The following is a 20,876-nucleotide window of genomic DNA, read 5'->3' as shown; positions in this document are numbered from 1 at the left end:
AATCCACAGAGGTAAAGCTATTCTAGTAATGAGCAACCCAACTGCAATCTGTGCATTGCTGACTGAGACAATATGCCACCACCAGGGGTGTGGGATGTCCCAGAGGAATGCATTCAAAGTCAAATTCATGAACAAGCAAAATATTACCTTTTAGTAATAGTGTATCTATCAGAGTCTAAGCATCCATTTACAGACTGCTGCTTTGGGGCCACAAGGAAGTGGATTTCAGCTACTAGTCTAAAATAGCTCTGTTTGCAAAAATACTACTCAACATTTATTCCTGTTAAAAATAATAATACTAAATTAGCATTTACCAAATGTCCTTTCTTGCAACTTAAAGGCTGGGAAAGGTTAGACTGGGGGTGCTAGGAAGGCTCCCAGTAAAGGCCAGAGAGCCAAAGTTGGGGGGACAGGCCTCTCCTTGGCTCTCTTTTTCCAGGGAGAGGCTGAGTTTGGGGTCAGGTAGACTGGAGTGGGTGTGGGTTCTGCCCTGCATCCAGGTGATCCTGGATGGCAGTGATTCCCAGCCGTGGCGGTTCTTATTAGATACTGTGATGGGTGCCTCTTTCAATCCCTACTACACTCTGGCAAGGCAGGTACCTGTTATTATGCCCATTTTACAGATTGAGAAGCTCAAGGGGCACCAAGCCTTTGTCCTCTGCCCCCTGACATGAAGTTGTCAACGTGCAGCAGGATTTCAATGTAGGAATTTCGAACCCTGCAATACAGCAGGCAACTGAGACTCCCTGGGGTCCCACTTTGCTCATCGTTAAAATGAGAGTAATTGGCTTGCTGTCAGAAGTGAAGGAAGTCAGGGGTCAAAGCCAAGGGCAATGTCCGTGCAGCAGGCCCTCCATGAACACCAGCTCACTTTTACCCCTTCACCTCAATGTGCAGCATTACCCTGAATGAGCATCGTTTAGGCCACGGATGAGCTTGTATCTACCAGGTAATGTAACTAATTCTGCATAACTTGTAAACAGAAAAACTACCAATTGTCATACAATGAAAGTAAAAAAAAATGTTTGTTGTTGTCTTTCACCAGTTAAAGGCGGCATCTCTCTGCACAAATTAACATGGGAAAGTTGTCATTTGAGCAGCTGGATGACTTGACTGCATGACGGAAATCACTTAGCATCTGGCTGCCGGGGAACATGAAATGGAGGGGCTCCGTTTGCAGAAGATCGTGAAGGACAATTCAGGAGACACTGACCTGTCCCAACTCCTCGTTTAAATCTGAGGTGTTGACCAGAGGCCCTTCCCCTATCTCTTCATCAAACATTTCTTCGTCCCAGGTGATGAAATACGAGCCGAGGAACTTCTGCATCTCCACTGTGACGTACATGGACACGGGGATGATGTAGTTGAACAGAACCATGAAGGCCAGGAAGTCCGTGAACGCCCTGAGAAACTGAGAGGACACCGTGTGATGTCACCGTGAGAGGACCCCATCTGTGCAACACCATCACCACCATTAGAGCTTAGGCACAAATCATACAAGTGCAGCTTTTACATACGAGTCTTTCAAATCCAATGATAAGGTTTACTTGCCTGTCACTTAACTTTAGCACTGCAACAGCCTCAGGCCAGCCAGGCCTGTGCTGGGGTGAGGATCAAGTCACCCGTTAGACAGTCACACTGTCAGGAGTCAGGCCTCCCAACAGAGAGCCAGTGGGAAACTTTACATTTTGAACACTCCAAGTCTCCTTGGAGCCTCTGACAAATGCCCGACTGACTACAACGTAATAACCCACAGATGTCAAAAGTATCAGTCTGATACAAATGAGTTTTCTGTATAGTTTTGTCCTTATCCCTAAGCCATTTAGACTTATGGGAGGCCCAACTGAACACAGGGAAGAAGCAGGGACCCTAGTCTGGATTTATACAAACCGCACGCTGAGCTCAGCGAACCCTGGTCTGGTTTTGTACCCGAACTGCTCTGGACTCAGTGGGCCAGGATCTGGACTTGCACACAGCCTCACTCTGGACTCAGTGAGCCCTGGCATAGATTCGTACAAAGCCCACTCTGGACTTAGTGGGCCCTATTCTGGATTTGAATCAGACCTGATCTGGACTCAGCGGGCCGTGGGTCAACAGTTATACCTAGCTCAGGTCTGCACCAAGCTGACACTGGTCTGGAGCTGCACACAGCCCCACTCTGTGCCGAGCTGACACTGGTGTGGATTTGCACACAGCCCCACTCTGTGCCGAGCTGACACTGGTGTGGATTTGCACACAGCCCCACCCTGTGCCGAGCTGACACTGGTGTGGATTTGCACACAGCCCCACTCTGAACTGAGCTGACACTGGTGTGGATTTGCACACAGCTCCACCCTGAACCAAGCTGACACTGGTGTGGATTTGCACACAGCTCCACCCTGAACCAAGCTGACACTGGTGTGGATTTGCACACAGCCCCACTCTGTGCCGAGCTGACTCTGGTGTGGAGCTGCACATGGCTCAGGTCTGGACTAAGTGGGACCAACCAGAAAACTATACTGTTCTCAGAAGAGGAGATTCAATTAAATCATTCTAATATACTGATTTTGGGAAAAATACTTTTGATAAACATGGGCATCTGAACTGAAATCTCCTAAGGAAAAATGAAACCAACTTTTACCCTAATTTCCATATAATTGAGATTCTCCTTTTTTTCCATGTATATACCATAAGTAAGCACCATTTACCTCACAACCATTAATGAGCATTCACTGCACATCCTCTCAATATGGGACACTGCACTGGGTTCTGGAAACACCAAAAGCATTTAAAGTGCGTCCATATGAATTTACTATGGGAACCAATACCTTTCCAGACCTGTATATTCAAATACCCAAAGAAGGTAAGAACAACCAGTGTCCACAGCTAGAGGGGCAGCTGATACTTTCAATATCAATGAATGAATGAATCTATAACAAAGACTTAATTCATCACAACTTCATCGTGTTCTCATTAACACAGCTTCATAACAACGGTCTACAGGGCATCTTTGATCCCTGCAAAGGATATCTATCACTTTCCATACCAGGTTCCGCTGTCTTTCTGCTTCAGTTTTCTGATTATACCATGGCTCATCTCGGAATGGTTCGCTCTGCCACACGTATTTCAGGACAGTATTTATCAGTGCCTTGCTGATTAGAATGCAGAGGTACACAATGAGGAACACATTCATTGACCTGAAACACAAGACGGTGATGTGACTGAGCTCTCGCTCCCTCAAGAACTGAGAGCTGCACAGCTGTGTGTCAAGACGAGATGAACACACCGTGACAGAACAGATCAGCAACAGCACAACAATGAGTTTTAATGATGTCTCCCCCCAATCAACTGACACAGTGAAATAAAAATGTATCTGTCTCTCCTCCATGGTCGCTGGCTGTGATTCTAGATGCCACAAGGGAAACAGCTAAGTAAAGGGGAAGTTCTGTAAACAGGAGAGAGAACATCACCACAACCACATTGCTGACCAGGGTTTCTGCATGGTGTAGGATTCTATCATTTAAAGAACATCCAGAAATCAATTTCTTCTACCACTAAGCGTCAACCAGGTTCCAAGTTTAGAGATTACTGCCACAAAGGAAGTAGGAGGGAAGAAGTCCACACTAAAGGAAATGCTCTCAGAGTAAGAGTAATGCTGACTCCTTGGCCAATGTCTTAGCAGACCTTGTGAAGAATCTGTGATTTTCCAGTATCTATTTCTGAAACCTATTTGTCAGTGTAGACTTCTGGAAATAAAGCATTCTTGCTCAAGAACCAAATCTGCATTTTCATACTTGATGTAGCCAGAGATGGACCAGGAGCCAGGATCGCATGTTGAGACTGACATTTCAAGTGTCAACAGAAGACACCCTAAACAGCCTTACCCCCAATCTCTAAGTAGTGGGCAGCATTTTGTTAAATAATTTGTAACTGCTCAGTGGTCCACTGAAAGTCAAGGATACACTTTAACAAAAGCAAAGACAATGAAATTCTGGGCCACATTTTCTTATAAATTGAATTTTCTTCTTGACTTAGTTTTATAAGGATTTCATGGTTTATTAAAAGGAACACTCTGTTCTCTTTACTAATGCTTTCCTTAGTAAAATGTGGTTTTCAACACCCCAAATTAAAAATGGTCCCATGTGGACTTTTTCACGAAGTGGTGGGGGGAGCTGTGGAGCACCTGCAAATGGCTTCGAGCTGGGGCTTCGGGTGTCCACACGAGGGGGCCTGCAGAAGTGGGCCAGAGGTGTAGGCCGTTCACACCCCCACCAAACAAGAGAGTTGATCTAAATAACTGGCTCTCCTGTCTATCTAGACACCATGAATAAATTGCTAATAAGGCCAAGAGAAAAATGTTTCCATATTGACAGTGGTTGGGGATGGTGTTAAGTCGCAGATTTTTATGCACTTCAAGCAACGGGGGACTGAAACTTACTTTTCCACGGCAGACCGTTTCTGGGATTTTGACTGATAATTTAACGCCATCTTGGTTTCCATGCCTGTGTAAATAGCAACACCTATGACGTAGAAGAATAAATGTCAGAACGATAACACAACTATATTTGCCTTTACATAGTCAGTTACACACAGCTAAAAACTGAAATGGAATTTTGGATAAAACAAATTACATTTTTAGTTTTCCTAGGCAAGCTAGCTGTTCATAAACAGTCACACAACAGGATTCTTTAGACCGAAGGAATTCTTTTTCATTTCCTGCATAGAGAAAATCTGAACTTTTTTTTTAAACTTCAGATTTTAATAAGTTGAGTTTTCCCACTACAGGCCACATCCATATATTTTAAGTTGTCTCATTTTAATTAAAATATAAAAAATAACTCACTAGAAAAATGGGAGATACTAGCAAAGAAATGCAGCCACTAGAAGAAATTTGTGACCAAATATACTGTGTTGAATTCTTCCACAGATTAACTTCATATTTCTGAGTCAAAAACTATAGGGACTTAATAGAGACACAATATCCTCAGAAGCCATTGCTTTATGGACTATGGTGATACATCAATACCAGTTGTCTTAGGGAGGCAGGACCATCGCTGCCATCGAGTTCACAGTACCTCCAAGCACAAGAGATTCTTTCATGGTACCACTATTTTAATTACATAATGTACCCTTAATTTTAGAGGCTATTATTAATAATTGATAATTCAAACATTTACCAAAGATTTTCTCGGTGTTCTTTAGCGTGGCTCCTCTAAGAAGCAAGTTTTCCGATCCTAATGGCCTGCAAAGACAAGAATGGCCAGAAGCAGGGCAATGAAGTCATTGCCAAGGCATGCTACAAGGTCCAAGTTGATTCACTTGCCGACGCACTTCATTTTAAGAGGAAATTGTCTAAATGTAGATTTGCTTCTATTTATACTGGAAAAGCTGGCCTGGGTCCATGTGAAAATGTGTGTGATCTTTACCTGCAGGAGGCCAAGAACTTGCTCTGCTGGAAGAATGCTGCGGAGTCCCAGCCTCGCAAGCACCTGCTATCCCAGTGTGGCCCTTGTCAGGAATGCAGGCTCCCAGCCCCGCCCCAGACCTACTGGGGTGGATCTGAAGTTTTTAACAACATTCTATTAAGAGATTGCTTGTGAGAGTAGTGGGCTGACAAGTGGGGTCCCCGCACCAGTGCCATTAGCAGCACCTGGGACTTGTCAAAAGTGTCAACTTGACAGACTGAACCAGAAACCTGCTCCTGACAGGTCTCAGGTTTGAGGACCACTGGAATGGAGCACCCCCAAATGTTCTGGAAACATGAAAGGGTGGTGCCTGTGACTTACGTGGCATCAAGCTGTTTCTATCCCATCCTTAGGGAGACTCAGTGTGTCTCATGTCTTACAATCATACTTTAAAGATGAAGGCTGGGGCACACTATGTGCATTTATAAACACTGGCGGTCAAGTCCACAGAGACTCTGAATGCAGGTGCCCTATAAACCGGAACAATTCATGCATTCCCTTGGGGGGAAAGAGGCGACGACCACAGAATTTAAAAATCACTCATGTAAGAACAAGCACCGCCCTGAGCACTCAACACTCCAGAGGGAGCGACAGGCAGAATCTCTGCCTCCAGGAGGTTCATATTCCAGCAGTTCCCTTCGTTGATGGAGTAAAAATGTCCTCTCGTGTCCCAAGGATAAACCAGAAATGGGCAGCAGAATTCAACTCTACAAATTTTGCTATTGTCAGCTTTCTACTGATTTTCTTTGGAAGGGAGAGGGAGAGAGTTGAAAGCATTTGCTGAAGTTTGCTTTTTTACTTTTTCGGTATATTTAATTTCCTTTAACTACCGAATGTTGAGAACCTACTGAATGCTATGAACTTAAAATGTGTTCAGTAAACTTGGCCGATACAGCTCAGGACAGTGTCCAGCTGAAGACGAGACAGAGAGGGGGCTGCTGCGAGGGGAGAGTTGCCGGGGACACACCTGACCTGACTGACACGCCTGCCCAGGGCTGCCCGGAGGTCTCAACCCCGCCCCTCAGCCTGCCAGCCACCAGCAGCCTGCCTGCCAGAGCTCCTGGGGCTGCATGCTTGCAGCTGTCTGGCTGTATCGTAAGTGCTGTCAGCCTCTGTGAGCAACACTCTTACAATAATTCACGTTGAATGTGCTTATGGAAACAAATGGCCCCTTTAAAAGGTGGCTCTCGGAAGTCTAAAAGTAATTTACTTTAAAAAGTACTTTGCTTCTAGTCTGGACAGGAGGATGAAGAAATATTACTCTGAATGGATTAAGAACTTAGATATATAATTCATAACTGCCCATACCGCAAATTTATAAATATCTTTAAATATCCAAATATTAAAAGCCTGAATAGTATAATACAAATACATAAAAAGCTAAGTAGAATTATTCTCAAAATACAAAACATAGTAATTGTCTTCCAAGCTGCTCAGCATTAAACTTTGTCTAAATACAAAGCACGAAAAGCCTGCTCTGTTTACTTTTTTGGGTTCATCCCATTAGTAGCATGAATAAATCTAAATCTATTACTTATTCAAACACTAATTCACGCAAGACACAGAAACACAGGTTGTTTCTCCAAAGTAAGCAGGAATTACCTGTGGACTAATGTTTCAGAAAGACCATGGCAATGCCTTCATAAATTCTGAAAAGCACCAACTAACCAGCTGATATGATGGCAAAAACATGCTAGAAAGTGCACAAATTATTTTTAAGACAAATTGTTCCAGGGGCTTCCCAAGGAAATATGCCCTGATGAATTATATTTCGGTAACATTGTTTTACAGTAATCTCCCATTGACTGTATTTTACATCTGGGCACCTTTTTTCTTCTTCTTCTTTTTTAAAATATATAAAGTACTATCAGTACATCAGCAATTTGGAGACTACTTAAATTGGAAAAAGATAATTTGTCTAACAACTGAGGTTTACAAAAAGGATCAACTTCTAAACCTACTTAAAGACAGTTTCCTAAACTGTAGACCTTGAATACCTCAGCAGCAAAGAACTGTCAGGATCCTGAAACAATGTCTAGGTGAAACGCCTCCAGGCCCAGGGACGCAGACACAGCACAGAAACAAAGAGATGGGGGCTGGATGGGACCCCCTCACACCTGTCCTGACCACAGGCAGGCGGGCACACCCACCTGTGACCTGCACTGGTCACAACAATGCCCGGACGACAGGTTCCTGCACCCCCGAGTGAATGTGAGCCTGCGCCAGGCTGTTGGGAGGCACTTCCCCTCACGCCTGGATGAAATCCAGAGCCAAAAAGGTATCCCAGTGATGACTTGGAGTAGGCTCACACATTCTAATGAAAGGACTTCCAAGTCAGAATCTTTCAGCTTCATGGTTGATGACACATACTTATCTACAAATTACGAAAGGGAATTTCTCATGGGGGAAACCGCACCCTCTCCTTTGCCTCGGAACTGTAAGACGCTCCTGAACTTTCCCTGCTGCAAGAAGACCCTCAGCAGAATCTCATGAGAGAACGTTTCCCACCAGCATCTTAACTTGTTAACACATACAGTGTACACACAAAACAAACCAGAAACACTGGAGCCAGGACTTCTGGGAAAGTGGAATTCCATTTTCAAAACCTAATAAGCATCAACAAAAATCCCCAACTCTTATCAGTAAAAAAATTCTCTTACAACTTAAAAATACAGAGAAAGAAATCTCCAGAAGTGTTTAGAAGAAGCGCATCTCCTTACCTCACCACGGGGTCATTCTGATCATTGTAAACATTTATGCGGCCCACAAACCTGGCAACAGAAAAGTGAGGTTGCTGAGATGGCAGCAGGTGGGAGGGAGAGGCAGACCGGAAGTGCCCTGTCCTACACACCTGCCTCCCTGTCTCTAAGAAAGAAGAAAATGTGAGCGCGTGACCTGGGATTCTTTACTCAAAAGCATGTCCACGTGGGGCTAAACCACTCTACCCTCCTCCTCTTTTCTCAGTTTACTTCCTATTCTCATTAACCCATGACTTAAATGATTTTCCTTCAAATCACTTTCTCAAAATATAGGAAAAAATTTTTCCTGCAACAAATTTAGTTCCATTAAGTTACTTCTAATTGTAAGTAGCTATAGAATTTAAATGTTGCTGGACTCTGAAAATATGTCAGTAACCTATTTTTAACTTGGTCTTAACTGTTTAGCAGTGATTTACACTCTCTTTCCTAACAACCGGGCTGCTCGACTATTAGGGCGGAGAGCAAGAACAACGCTGGGATGAAGAGACACTTAAGGGGAACACAGATCCGGCTTACTTGTAGAGGTCGGGCTGGGGCTGCTCGCACTCAATGGTGGCATGCAGGCCGTCGATATCTTCTTCAGTATGAAATCCCTTTGTGTCTTGAACTGCATAATGTGTCTACAGGTGGACAAGAAATGTGAATGCACAACAAAACGACAACACAAACAAACCTGGCGGCCAATGCCTCCAATCCTAGGCCAGCCCTGACATCTAACATTTTGTGCATGTAAACAAGACCAATTACAAAGCCTGATTAGCATAGGAGGCAAGTGTAATAAAGAGTATGCAAATGTTAAAAAGTTATCGTTTTATAGATTACTACTGTTATTCCTATGTCTATTATTAGGTGTCAGAAAGTTCTTCCATTCTTACCCAGTGTCCTCAACTTAAAACTAACAGCAATACTTGGAATTCTTCTTCAAAATTCTTCGATTTATTTGTCATGGTGGTGACTATTAGGCAACAGATTTAGAAGCTAAAATATTCCTTTTTGCTCCTGTAGCACCCTATTGTTTATAGAGAGCTGCCGTCAGCATCAGGAACTGCCTGGCCAACACTGTTAGGGGAGTGTAGGCTTTCCGCATAGCTCCTCACCTGGCCTCCACCCAAGGGCCCCTCAAACCTGAATGTTCATCAGAATCCCCATGGGGGGCCATAAGGCACTGACTCCTGGACCCCACCTGGGATCACCCAGGAAACGCAATTCTCAGGCCCCACCCCAGAGCTTCTGCTTCCTTGGGCAGGGGTGGGCCCGAGGACTGCATCTCCAACAGGATCCTGTGTGATGCCTGTGCTGTTGGTCTGGGGCCCTCCTGGGAGCCCAATGGCCCAGATGGGATTAGTAAGCACGACCAGGTGGGCTCACCTTGGGAGGAGAGAGGAAAGAAACGCTCGTGCATGAGGGCCTGGGGAAGGAGAACGCATCTTTCAATCTCCTCTTATCTTTCTCTCTAATAATCAAGTGTCAGACAAATTTAAGGGTTCAATAAATCCAATCACAGGAGATACAATCATGTCAGCACCATCAGCGTTTATAACATCTCAGAGGCATCCATTGGGTGTCGTGCACTTTGGGAGACTTTCTAATTATGCCCTCACGAGAGCCCCTGGAAGCAGGTCTGTCCCTGTCTCACAGGTGTGAAGACTCCAGAGAGGTGGAATGTCTGCCATGGTCACACAAGCAGTACGTGTTACCAGTGCAGGAGTCCCACTCCATACTTTGCTTTTAAGGAAAGGGCTCAGATCTATCCAGCCCCCAAGCCAAACCACATGCACAGAAATGACACCAGAGGGCACACATTTAAGATGCTGGTCACAACACACAAAAGGTCAAAGTGAAACATGGGATCTATAATAATGTCTGCCAGCCTGGACTGTTACAAAATTTTAACCTGAAAAGAGCGATGCACGTGGAGGCCTGCAGCAACTGTTCAACCGGGATGCTGAGAGGCGTTTGGACCACAGCATCCCTCCCGTGGGACGGAACGGGATGGGACGGGACAGGGAGGGCAGCCCGCTGCCAGCAGCGAGGGTGTGCGGCTCTGTTTGTTTTGTTGATTTATTACACATTTATTTGTCCGGCATTTGATGATTAGAGAGAAAGACAGGAGGATATTTAGACACGTTTGTTGTCGGGAAGGACAGGAGCATGAACTCCCCACACCCCAGAGACCTGTGGCAGGTTACAGTAAACACCTGACAGCCACCCCGGGATTTCCATTCCCCGAATCACTGTTGCTCACAAGTACTTGTGCCAGAAGGTCAACTCTCCTGGGGACTGCTATACCGAAAACCCCACAGGGCTTTATACAATAATACCATGAGTTATCATTAGCATATCCTTTAGTCTTTTTGCAAAGAAAATTTCTTTCCCCCATCCTAGGAATTACCTTTATCCATAGGTGTTGCTTAAGTACTGTGTCAGAATTGTAATTTTGTGAGCTGATGCTTTAGAAATGGTTGAATCCACTGAGACATGCTCACTTTTATAAACTTGAAAGCTTCCAGATTTTTAAAATAATGAAATCCTTAAAATTAACAGTGATATGTCCCATCCTTTCATGATTGTTAATTAAAATCTTATAGCATCAGCTACCAGTATAGAATTCCATACTGAATGTAAGAAATTAATTATAGCCTCAGGTATTATTTAAGTATTTTAACAAAAAGACACTCACTGAAGTAACAGTGAGGCAAAATACAGACTCATGTGTGACTTCTCACAGAATTCCAGGGTCATGAAGACACTAATTTTGACTGGTAAAATGAAAACTTTCAAAGTTGCAATAATCTATTCATTACATCCTTAACTTTGTACCTTCCCTAAATGACACAGCTACATAAGTAGCATGAAGTTATTTCTGTTAACTCAAGATGGTTCGATATTATAGATACTGAGAGTGGAAAGAAAAAAGTACAAAATAGAGAGAAAGAAGCAAAAGTCAAAAACCAATTCGGCCAGCACAACTCCCCGGGTTTTCACTGAAAATGCTGTTTTTCCAAACATGATTATTCAATAGTTCCTAGCCACACAAGCACAGCTGGGGACGGAAGGTAAGGCCCTGAACAGGGTCTCCAACAAAAGGCACGTTACTTTGTGACTTGACTCTCCATCTAAGCTGGCGGTTGTCACATGGCAGGTCCCATCTCCACGGCTGCTAGAGAGGAAGATCAGGTCACAGGGGAAGGTCTCATCCTCCTTGACCATGACAATGTCCCCAACCTGCAGGACAGACAGACAGACAGTGCCATGAAATGAACCTACTTCTGTGCAGCAGGTTTTTCTTTTCCTGAAGTGCCAGTCGATACTCACGGATACCATTATGATGTTTGTTTATAGGAGGATATGTGGATGCTGATGTAACTCTAGAGAAAGATCATTTCCCAGGCGTTGTGCCCAAACCAAGGGCAGACCAGGTGAGGTTTCAATGTACCACTTTTAGATCAGTGCATTATGATGAAATTTTTTGCAGTGGAAACACAAACATCCATAATAGGCTTATCCTTGATCCAGCCTAGCAGGATGAATTCTAGTGTTCCATTAATGTGTCCAAGTGGGAATTACTCTCAGAAGAAGGTGCTGTTTTAAAATTAGGTTCTATAAACCAGGTATAAGAGTTGTAAAAGCTGGCTGAAAAGCAGAACCAAGATACTATCCAGATCACTCAAGCATGACCAATAATAAAGCAGAAGTGACAACCACACACTTTACAAAAACTAGAGCAAAAATGAGCCAAGAATATTTGTCATACGGATTTTTAAACAAGATGAACTCATCCCAGTTTTAGTACCGTCACCAAACAAGACATCCGATTTCCCAAAAAGGCCCCTTTTCTCTGATTGTGACTTCAGACTTTGGATCTAAAAGGTAAATAACCATCAAAACCCCACCAATCTGGACCGCACCAAGCTAGAGGGTTCAAAATCTTTCCAATCACTTGGATGTTCCTGCTGCCACATGCAAAGCGCTCCCAGAATCAGGACATTGCCATGCTTCTGTCTAGGCCATAAGTGGAGTCCCCTGTCACACTCCATTATTGTTCCAACTGAGTGTCTGAGAACTTAAAATCGGAGGACTAATCCTCAAACAGACCTCTGGGTTCAGTGAAATTCCTACCAAAATTCTAGCAAAGATTTTCATAGACACAGATGGGCTTATTCTAAAACTTATGTGGAAAGGTGCAGGCCCTAGAACAGCTCCAACAGTCTTTAACAAGAAGAATGAAGTGGGGGTGTCACCCTGCCAACACAAAGGCTTTCCATGCAGCGGTAGTGACCAGGACTGGGCTGGGACTGGCGGAGGACTGGCCAGAGACCAGTGAAACAGAACAAAAGACACTGGAACTGACCCACACAAACATGCATACTGACTTCTGACAAAGGTACAAAAGCAATTCAATGGAGGAGGAACCGCCTTTCCAAAAATGATGGTAGAACAACTGGGCAGTCATAGGTAAAAAAACCAGGGAACTTTGCCTTCGCTGGTGTGGCTCAGTGGATTGAGCACAGGCCTCCCAACCAAAAGGTTGCCAGTTTGATTCCCAGTCAGGGCACATGCCAGCCTAGTGGGCTAGTCCCCTGGTAGGGGGTGTGCGAGAGGCAACTGATAGATGTGTCTCTTGCGCAATGATGTTTCTGTCTCTCTATCTCCCTTCCTTCCCCTTTCTCTAGAAATAAATAAATGAAACCTTTAAAACAAAGGGGGAAACTTTGCCCTAAACCTCACATTTTAGATGCAAATTAATTCCACATGAATCATGAACTTAAATGTAAAACACAAAACTATAAAACTGTTAGTAAAAAGCACGGGAGAACATCTCTGGGCTCCAGGTTAGGCAAAGAGATCTTAATCTTGACACTGAAAGTACAACCCATAAAAGGAAAGAAAAAAAATCAATAAATTGGACTTCCTCAAATTTTTAAAATTGTCTTTGTGAAAACCTCATTAATGGATTTCTGACAAAGAACTAATATTTAGACTATATAAACATTCAAAATTCATCAATAAAAATCCCTGCCCCCCCCCCCGGCCCCCGAGGATGTAAGATGACAAATAAGCACATGGGAAGATACTCAACATAGTTAGCCACGAGGGAAATACAAATTCAAACCACACTGAGATAGCAGAATGACAAATAAAAAACAGGGCCAACACCAGATCACCAAATGCTGACGAGAATGTGGAGGAATTGGATCTCTCATACACTGCTTATGGGAAAGTAAAATTTCCAGCACTCTGGGAAAATTTTCGACAATTCCTTTTAAAACTAAAAATGGATTTACTCTATGACCCAGCAATTCAACTCGTGAGTTTTTATACCAGAGACATGGAAGTTTTATTCACACAAAAATCCGTACACAAATGTTCATTGCAGCTTTATTCACGATACCCCCAAACTAGAAAATACCTAAATGTCCTTCAACCTTTGAATGCAAACAAACTCCGGTCTGCCCACACCATGGTCTCCGATAAACCGAAGTAGGTACCGACACACACAACAGGGTGAAATCAAGGGAATTAGGCTGAGTGAAAAAAGCCAATCCCAGAAGGTTTCAAACTGCGTGATCCCGTTTATGTAGGGACATTCCTGAAACTGATGGACAGGCTGCAGGTTTCTTTCCCAACAGCTGCCTACAGCCTGACCCGGGCTGGCCCCCGGGAGTGGGTGCCTGGAGCTGCAAGGGCAGCCTGATCTCTCTTCCTCGTCTCACATGGTCGGCTTAGAATCCCCAGCTCAGAGCAGGCTGGACACGGAGCAGACACTTCCCATAGGAGATTGATGCATTAAAGATTCAGTTTTCTGCTGGTAGACACTGTTTAGGTGTGTTTTTAAAGAAAGAGATGTTTAGTAAAAGTAACAAATTGCTAGTTATAAAAATAGTCACGGGGATATAAACTATAGGAATACAGTCAACAATACTGTAATAACTATGTATGGTGCCAAATGGCTACTAGACTTATAGGGGTGATCAATTTGTAAGGTATATGAATGTCATACAACTGAAACTAATACAGTATGCCAACTGTAATTTAAAAAATAATAAAAAAAAAGTACAGATGACTTTACAAAGGAAATAGAATTGTTCAAAGAAACTGCATTTAGGGCCTGGGATCCCTTTGAAGGAGCCTGTTAACACATGCACGGGGTCCCCACCACTCTTCCCACAGCTGCCAGGCCCATGCACCCAGCCCCCCACCTCCCTGACCCCATGACCACTGGGAAAACATCGCCAGTGCAGGCTGAGGGGAAGCTCATTCAGAATGACTAAAACACCTGGACAGTAAAATTTATAAAACAAAGAAAAGGTTGTTTAAAAACTTGAAAATACATGCAATAGCAGGTATAATACACACAACATCTGAAAGCAGGCTAACAAAGATGGATCACATGCTGATGACAAGTGAGCATGCCTCCTGGTGCGTATTCTCATATCCTGGACTCTGTGCTTTTCCTGAGACAGCCACTGATCCCCGGGCTGACAGGGCCACCCCTCCTCAGGAGGCACCTGACAGCGAAGGCCCATTTTCTGTCACTGTGTGCGAGGGCTGACAACACTCCTTTACTGCAACTTCCTGATGGCCCCACCACAATTTCTGGGCAGGAAAGGAGCCCAGAGAGACAGTGGGGCTGCCGGCAAGGAAGCAAGGTCGGTGGGTGGGGGAGAAAAGGCGTGGGCAAGGCGACAAGGATGGGAGAAAGTGACGGAGGAGGACAGCTGGGCTCCACCTCTCAGGTCACAGCTAAACATTACCCCAGACAACCTGTAAAATTACACCTATCATTTTTATACATACAGGTGCTTCCAAACAGCTAGTGGAGGTCTGAATGTAATCCACTTAATCTAAACACACATTTGGAGGCATAAAATTACATCAGTTATACTAATCATTCACTGGAAACAATTAAAATGAAAACTTCAGTGAGGCCAAAATGGAGGAGTAGGTAGATACACTTTGCTCCTCACACAACCTAAAGAAGGACAACAATAAATTTAAAAACAAAAAATAACCAGAACTGCCACAAAATCAAACTGTATGGAAGTCTGACAACCAAGGAGTTAAAGAAGAAACATTCATCGAGACCAGAAGGAGGGGCAAAGATGGGCAGCTCGAGCAGAGAGGACTCGTGGCAAGGCAGCAGCTGGAGAGCCAGGTGGGAGAGGCGGTGGCTGGTGGTCCCACATTTCCATGAGGGTAAACCGGGAGGAACAACTGGGGAATGAAACAGATCACACAACCCAGGGTTCCAGTGTGGGGAAATAAAGTCTCAAAGCCACCAACTGAAAATACATTTGGGGGTTGAGGTTGTAGAAGAAACTCCCAGCATCACAGAAGAGTCCATTAGAGACCCACAGGGTCCTAGAATGTACACAGACCCACCCACCCAGGAATCAGCACCAGAAGGGCCCAATTTGCTTGTGGGTAGCGGAGGAAGTAACTGCAAGCCGGTGGAAAGCTGAGCAAGTGGCATTGTTCCCTCTCAGACTTCTCCTGCACAGACAGCGCCACAACACAGCAAGGTGGGTTTCCTCACCCTGGCAAATACCTAAGGTTCCACCCCTTACTATGTAACAGGTGCACAGAGACAAAGAAATATGGCCCAAATGAAAAGAACAGATCAAAACTCCAGAAAAAGAATTAAGCGACAAAGAGATAGCCAACATATCAGATGCAGAGTTCAAAACACTGGTAATCAGGATGCTCACAGAAATGGTTGAGTATGGTCACAAAATAGGGGAAAAAGTGAAGGCTATGCAAAGTGAAATAAAGAAAAATATACAGGGAACTAATAGTGAAGGGAAGGAAACTGGGACTAAAATCAACAATTTGGACCAGAAGGAAGAAATAAACATTCAAGCAGAACAGAATGAAGAAACAAGAATTCAAAACAATGAGGAGAGGCTTAAGAACCTTCAGGACAACTTTATATGTTCCAACATCCAAGTCATAGGGGTGCCAGAAAGAGAAAAGAACAAGAAATTGAAAACTTATTTGAAAACATAGTGAAGAAGAACTTCCCCTACCTGGGTAAGGAAATAGACTTCCTAAAGAAAGGAAGCCCAGGAAGCTCAGAGAGTCCCAAAGAAGTTAGACTCAAGGAAGCACACACCAAGGCACATCATATTACATTACCCAAAATGGAAGATAAGGAGAGAATCCTAGAAGCAGCAAGAAAAAAGGAGACAGTTACCTACAAAGGCGTTCCCATCACACTGTCAGCTGATTTCTCAAAAGAGACCTTGCAGGCAAGGGGCTGGAAAGAAGTATTCCAAGTCATGAAAGGCAAGGACCTACATCCCAGATTACTCTATCCAGCAAAGCTATCATTTAGAATGGAAGGGCAGATAAAGTGCTTCCCAGATAAGGTCAAGTTAAAGGAGCTCATCACCACCAATACCCTATTATATGAAATGTTGAAGGGACTTATCTAAGAAAAACAAGAAGATCAAAACTATGAATAATAAAATGACAACAAACTCACACCTATCCACAACTGAACCTAAAAAACAAAAACAAAAACAAACTAAGCAAACAACTAGAACAGGAACAGAATCACAGAAATGGAGATTACATGGAGGGTTATCAGTGGGGAAGGGGCAGGGAGAGAATGGGGGAAAAGGTACATGCAATAAGAAGTATTAATGGTAGGCACAAAATAGGCAGGGGGAGGTTACAAATAGATAGGAAATAGAGAAGCCAAAGAATTTATATGAACAACCCATGGACATGAACTAAGATGGGGGAATGCTGGTGGGAGGGTGGTGCAGGGCGGAGGGGAAGAAAGGGGAGAAAAAATGGGACAACAGTAACAGCATAATCAATAAAATATACTTAAAAAAATTCAGTGAGTTTTTAGAACCAATTTCCAACTACTAAAGTTTATATTAATATGATTTTGCCTTGCTCTAAAACAGATTTTCTAAGTGTTTAGAGCTTTTCTCTTTTTGACTGGTTTTCAACTGGTGTGCTGCAAGAATTTTTAAAACACACAATACCCAACTATTAGTCAGGGGCACTTGACATCTTTTCCCTTAGATAGTCAGAAAAAAAAAAAAGACAATAGCCAAACAACAAGAGCCGTCCAGAGTGAATGAATCAAAATTATATCTATTTTCTTTTAATTAGCTTATGTGTGCCATGAGACAAAAAACATTGAAAATTACTGGTATGACCTCATAAACTTCAGGTAACCCTGGCAGAGCTGCTGATAGTGGCGGGACAGAGTATATATGGGAAATTTCTGTACTTTCTGTTCAATTTTTCTGTGAACCTAAACCTGCTCTAAAAAATAAAGTTTATTAAAACTCTAAAAATTAAGTAAGTAAGTAAGTAAAAAAAGAAAAGCTAGTGTAAGAATTTGCCTGAAATATTTGGGGGAAGAGGTTTTAGAGTTTGGGTGTCTAATGAATAAAAAAACCCTGCCACATTGTTTTTTCAAATGTTACTGGCTTGGGGCCAGGTGATTGTGTCCATTGTCACTCACTCTCAGCTTTCGGCTCTGCTTCCGAACTAGCTTGCCATGCTGGATGAAATGGACAGGGCACTGGTTCATGGCGTTGTCTGCTTTGTGGCGAAGCCAGTCTTCATAGCCCTAAAAGAACAAAAAGAAAGAATCCCATGTGACAAGTGAGAGAAACACAGAGGGTCCCTAAGCTCTGAGCCCACCCTTCTGGACTTTGCTCCAAAGGGCCACGAGTGTGAGTGAGGTACAGCCAGGCTCGGCCCCTGGACAGGCGAGGTGGCCAGAGCCCTGAGGCCCTGTGTTCCCAGCCGTGTCCTCAGAAGGACTATGAGGCTGCAGTAAACCACAAGACACCTTATAGTCTCGTTTTTCTCACACCTGAAACCCACCCACTGGCGAGTCCTGGCACTTTTCCCACAAGTGGGTCCTGGTCTTCCACTTCTTTGGGTCCCCTGGTCAAGGTCCCACCCTTCCTTGGCCCTCCCTGGACTGAATGAGGACATGACCAGCCGGTCACTCCTGGGAGCCCCAACTGTATGTCATCTAATGGGGTTTTCCCAAACTTATCCAGGCTAGACATGTGGAATGGCCATTCTTGAGTCCACTGAGGTGACACACCAGGTGGCTCACTGTCAGGGCCATGGTCTGAGGTCCCTGAGTGGCCAGGGTCTCTCATGGCCTGAGGTCTGGGGCAGGGGTTTTCCGGTTCCCCTTCCTCTGAACTCACCTGGTTCCCCATCCAAGTGCATGTATCAGACAGGGCCCCACCACTAAGACCATAATGCCCTATAATGCACATGTGGGTATGTGTATGTACACGCACATGTACATGTGCATGTACACACAGCTTCTTGGTGTCTGCCTCCCTCACTGGAATGTCTCTTGTTCAACAAAAAAACTTAATCACATCTATAGAATAAATGAGTAAAGGATATGTATAATGCAGAAAATTAGAAAAGAAAAGTAGTTTTTAATGGTATATCTAGGTTGTGTTCCACTGTGTCTTCTGCCTGATTTTCTTGTTTCCACTTTGCAACTCATGCAGGAGAATGCATTTTTGAAGATAAAATCAAGATCCAAATAAAAGAAGCAGAAATAACTCCCACAAATCAGTTTTTACCTTCTATGTTACAAAATATTATGTGGTCTGTGGACAAAACTAAGAAATACATAAATCACTTCTCCCCCAAAAGAAACTAATCCTATCATTCTGCAAAGTATATTAATGTATTAATTATTAATATAGCCATAAAATTATACATAAACATAATTTTAGCCTGTGGGGGTGTAGTTTTTCAAAATTAGAAACATACTGCACATACCATTCTGCTTTGTACCCCCGACATATCATGGACATTTTTCCATAGCAATTTGGGTTGTAGTTATAAATATATTTCTGATAAACATCTTTACAATTGTATTTTTGTACATACCCACTATATATTCTCAGTATAGGTTCTTAAAAAGAAAATGTTTGAGTCAAAGGACAGATAAGACTTTCAGGCTTTTAATATGAACTGAACAAAAGTCCTTAAGAAACCCAGTACCAATCACATTTCTACCAGCTGAACTTAAATATTCTCCCTGAAAAAGTACAGGTGAGCCCATACACAGTTCCCGACTATGTCTTTTATTGAATCTGGCCACCCAGATTCTTAGCAAACTGAGTAAAATTCCTGATTCACTGTGATACCCACAAAAAGTTGGGTATAGTTTTCCACATACATATGCAGTTTATTGATGGTAACAAGCATTGGAAATTACCAATATGAACTGTTCTATGTCAACTCAGATACCAGCTCAAGCCTCGTAAAAGCAGCCTGACCTAATTCTCGTAACTAACAACTCTGTTAAATCCTTTTAAGTAGGCATAATAGGTCTTAAATAGGCATAATTTCTAATTCTTTCCCCAACAGGAGGAAACACTCACTTTCAGACCAAGCATTTGGTGTTTTCTAGACTAACACGCCTTTGAATTGGATTTCGTTGGATGTGAAAGTGCATTCGAGTTAAGGGTGATGAACTACTACTTCTCTGCAATATCTCCCAGCGCATGAAAGGGAAGCCAGCTGCCCAGAGAGAGGTCTACAGCTCCAGATGTGGCTACACGTCAGTGCCCATGAGCTGTGATGTGGTGGAAATTTTCTGGAACTAGATGGTGGTGGTGGTGGCTGCCACACAAAACTGGCTAACTGGACAGTGTAAATAAATGAGATGCATTCTTTTCACTGTTAGTCACTGGCTTTATTCCTCTGGACCAGAAAGAACAGTTCGATCCACACCGACCTGACGAGTGAGTCAGGACTTAGCATGCTACTGTGAAGCCACATCCCAGACCCTCTGCAGGTAGCAGAGCCTTGCAGGGGAGACGGTGGAGAACGCAGTCAGGTTAAGCAGCTCTTCGGAAATCACGCACCACCCCTGGCTGATTCAGGTGAAAACCATAGTTTCCTCCTCAAACTCATGGGCACTGAATTAGCAACTAAGTTACATAATCTCTATTATTTTAACTTGAGTTTCCATCTAAAAAAAGTATAAAAATGAATTTTTAAAATACAGTTTAATTTTTTTGTAAAATGGCTAAAACAAATCTGATTACTTTGCTTCAGGTAAGAGGCGACATTATACAACAAAAATAACAGCCTTCTTCCTCTGCCTGTAAAATTCTTACCTGTTTGATAGCTGTGACAGTAATGACAAAGAACAGTGGAAGTCCACTCGTTACTGGACTTGTGGGTGTATCAATTATCAACTGCAAACGAAAGAGAATTGTAGAGCCATTTTCAAAAACACGCGTTAGTGACTTTGGACAGACTGACAGGCCTCATTACACCACCACCAAACATTTCCCTTCACTTATTTTAAATTACTTTACTGTTACCCCATCACTACAGATAAATTAGCTAAGAAGTACATCATCCTATCTTACTATAAAACTGAGGGGCAGTTCTTTAAATTAAGGGAAATGCTTAAGAAAATGATGTTAGCTGTGGCAAAGACACAAGTCTGATGCCAATGTACATTTTATTATAATTTACTACCCTGTTTCTGGTGCCACACTTTAACTACATTATTTGGATAACTTAATGTGGGGGGAATTTAAAAAATCCTTCAGTTGTATTTTGAATGACTGAGATAAACTGGGTTGCTGTTCTTAAAATATATCTGATCTATTGCCCCTTAATTCAAACCTCATTGTAGTTTTCA

General features: G+C 43.2%; 1 protein-coding gene and 1 long non-coding RNA gene across 9 annotated transcripts in view; one reads left to right on the top strand and one right to left on the bottom strand.

Moving 5' to 3' along the window:
* The window catches only part of ATP11A (ATPase phospholipid transporting 11A), a 142,776-nt gene that overhangs the window by 43,968 nt on the left and 77,932 nt on the right, over positions 1-20,876 (bottom strand). For all 8 annotated transcript variants that reach the window (XM_036011468.1, XM_036011470.1, XM_036011469.1 and 5 more), the window contains exons 4-12: positions 20,341-20,421; positions 17,691-17,798; positions 11,300-11,428; positions 8,720-8,823; positions 8,165-8,215; positions 5,157-5,221; positions 4,418-4,499; positions 3,026-3,176; positions 1,214-1,411 (exon numbers count right to left, since the gene is read on the bottom strand). In XM_036011468.1, the coding sequence (XP_035867361.1) occupies positions 1,214-1,411; positions 3,026-3,176; positions 4,418-4,499; positions 5,157-5,221; positions 8,165-8,215; positions 8,720-8,823; positions 11,300-11,428; positions 17,691-17,798; positions 20,341-20,421 (969 nt within the window). The remainder of the gene's footprint in view (positions 1-1,213; positions 1,412-3,025; positions 3,177-4,417; positions 4,500-5,156; positions 5,222-8,164; positions 8,216-8,719; positions 8,824-11,299; positions 11,429-17,690; positions 17,799-20,340; positions 20,422-20,876) is intronic.
* On the top strand, positions 1,456-2,917 carry LOC118497405. The gene is made up of 2 exons (XR_004899929.1): positions 1,456-2,221; positions 2,465-2,917. It is a non-coding gene; the product is annotated as an uncharacterized LOC118497405 (long non-coding RNA).

Source organism: Phyllostomus discolor, chromosome 11 (genome assembly GCF_004126475.2).
Source record: "Phyllostomus discolor isolate MPI-MPIP mPhyDis1 chromosome 11, mPhyDis1.pri.v3, whole genome shotgun sequence".
NCBI classification, from domain to species: Eukaryota; Metazoa; Chordata; class Mammalia; order Chiroptera; family Phyllostomidae; genus Phyllostomus; species Phyllostomus discolor.
The sequence above is the reverse complement of the archived record's forward strand: the minus strand, read 5'-3'. Positions and strand labels throughout refer to the sequence as shown.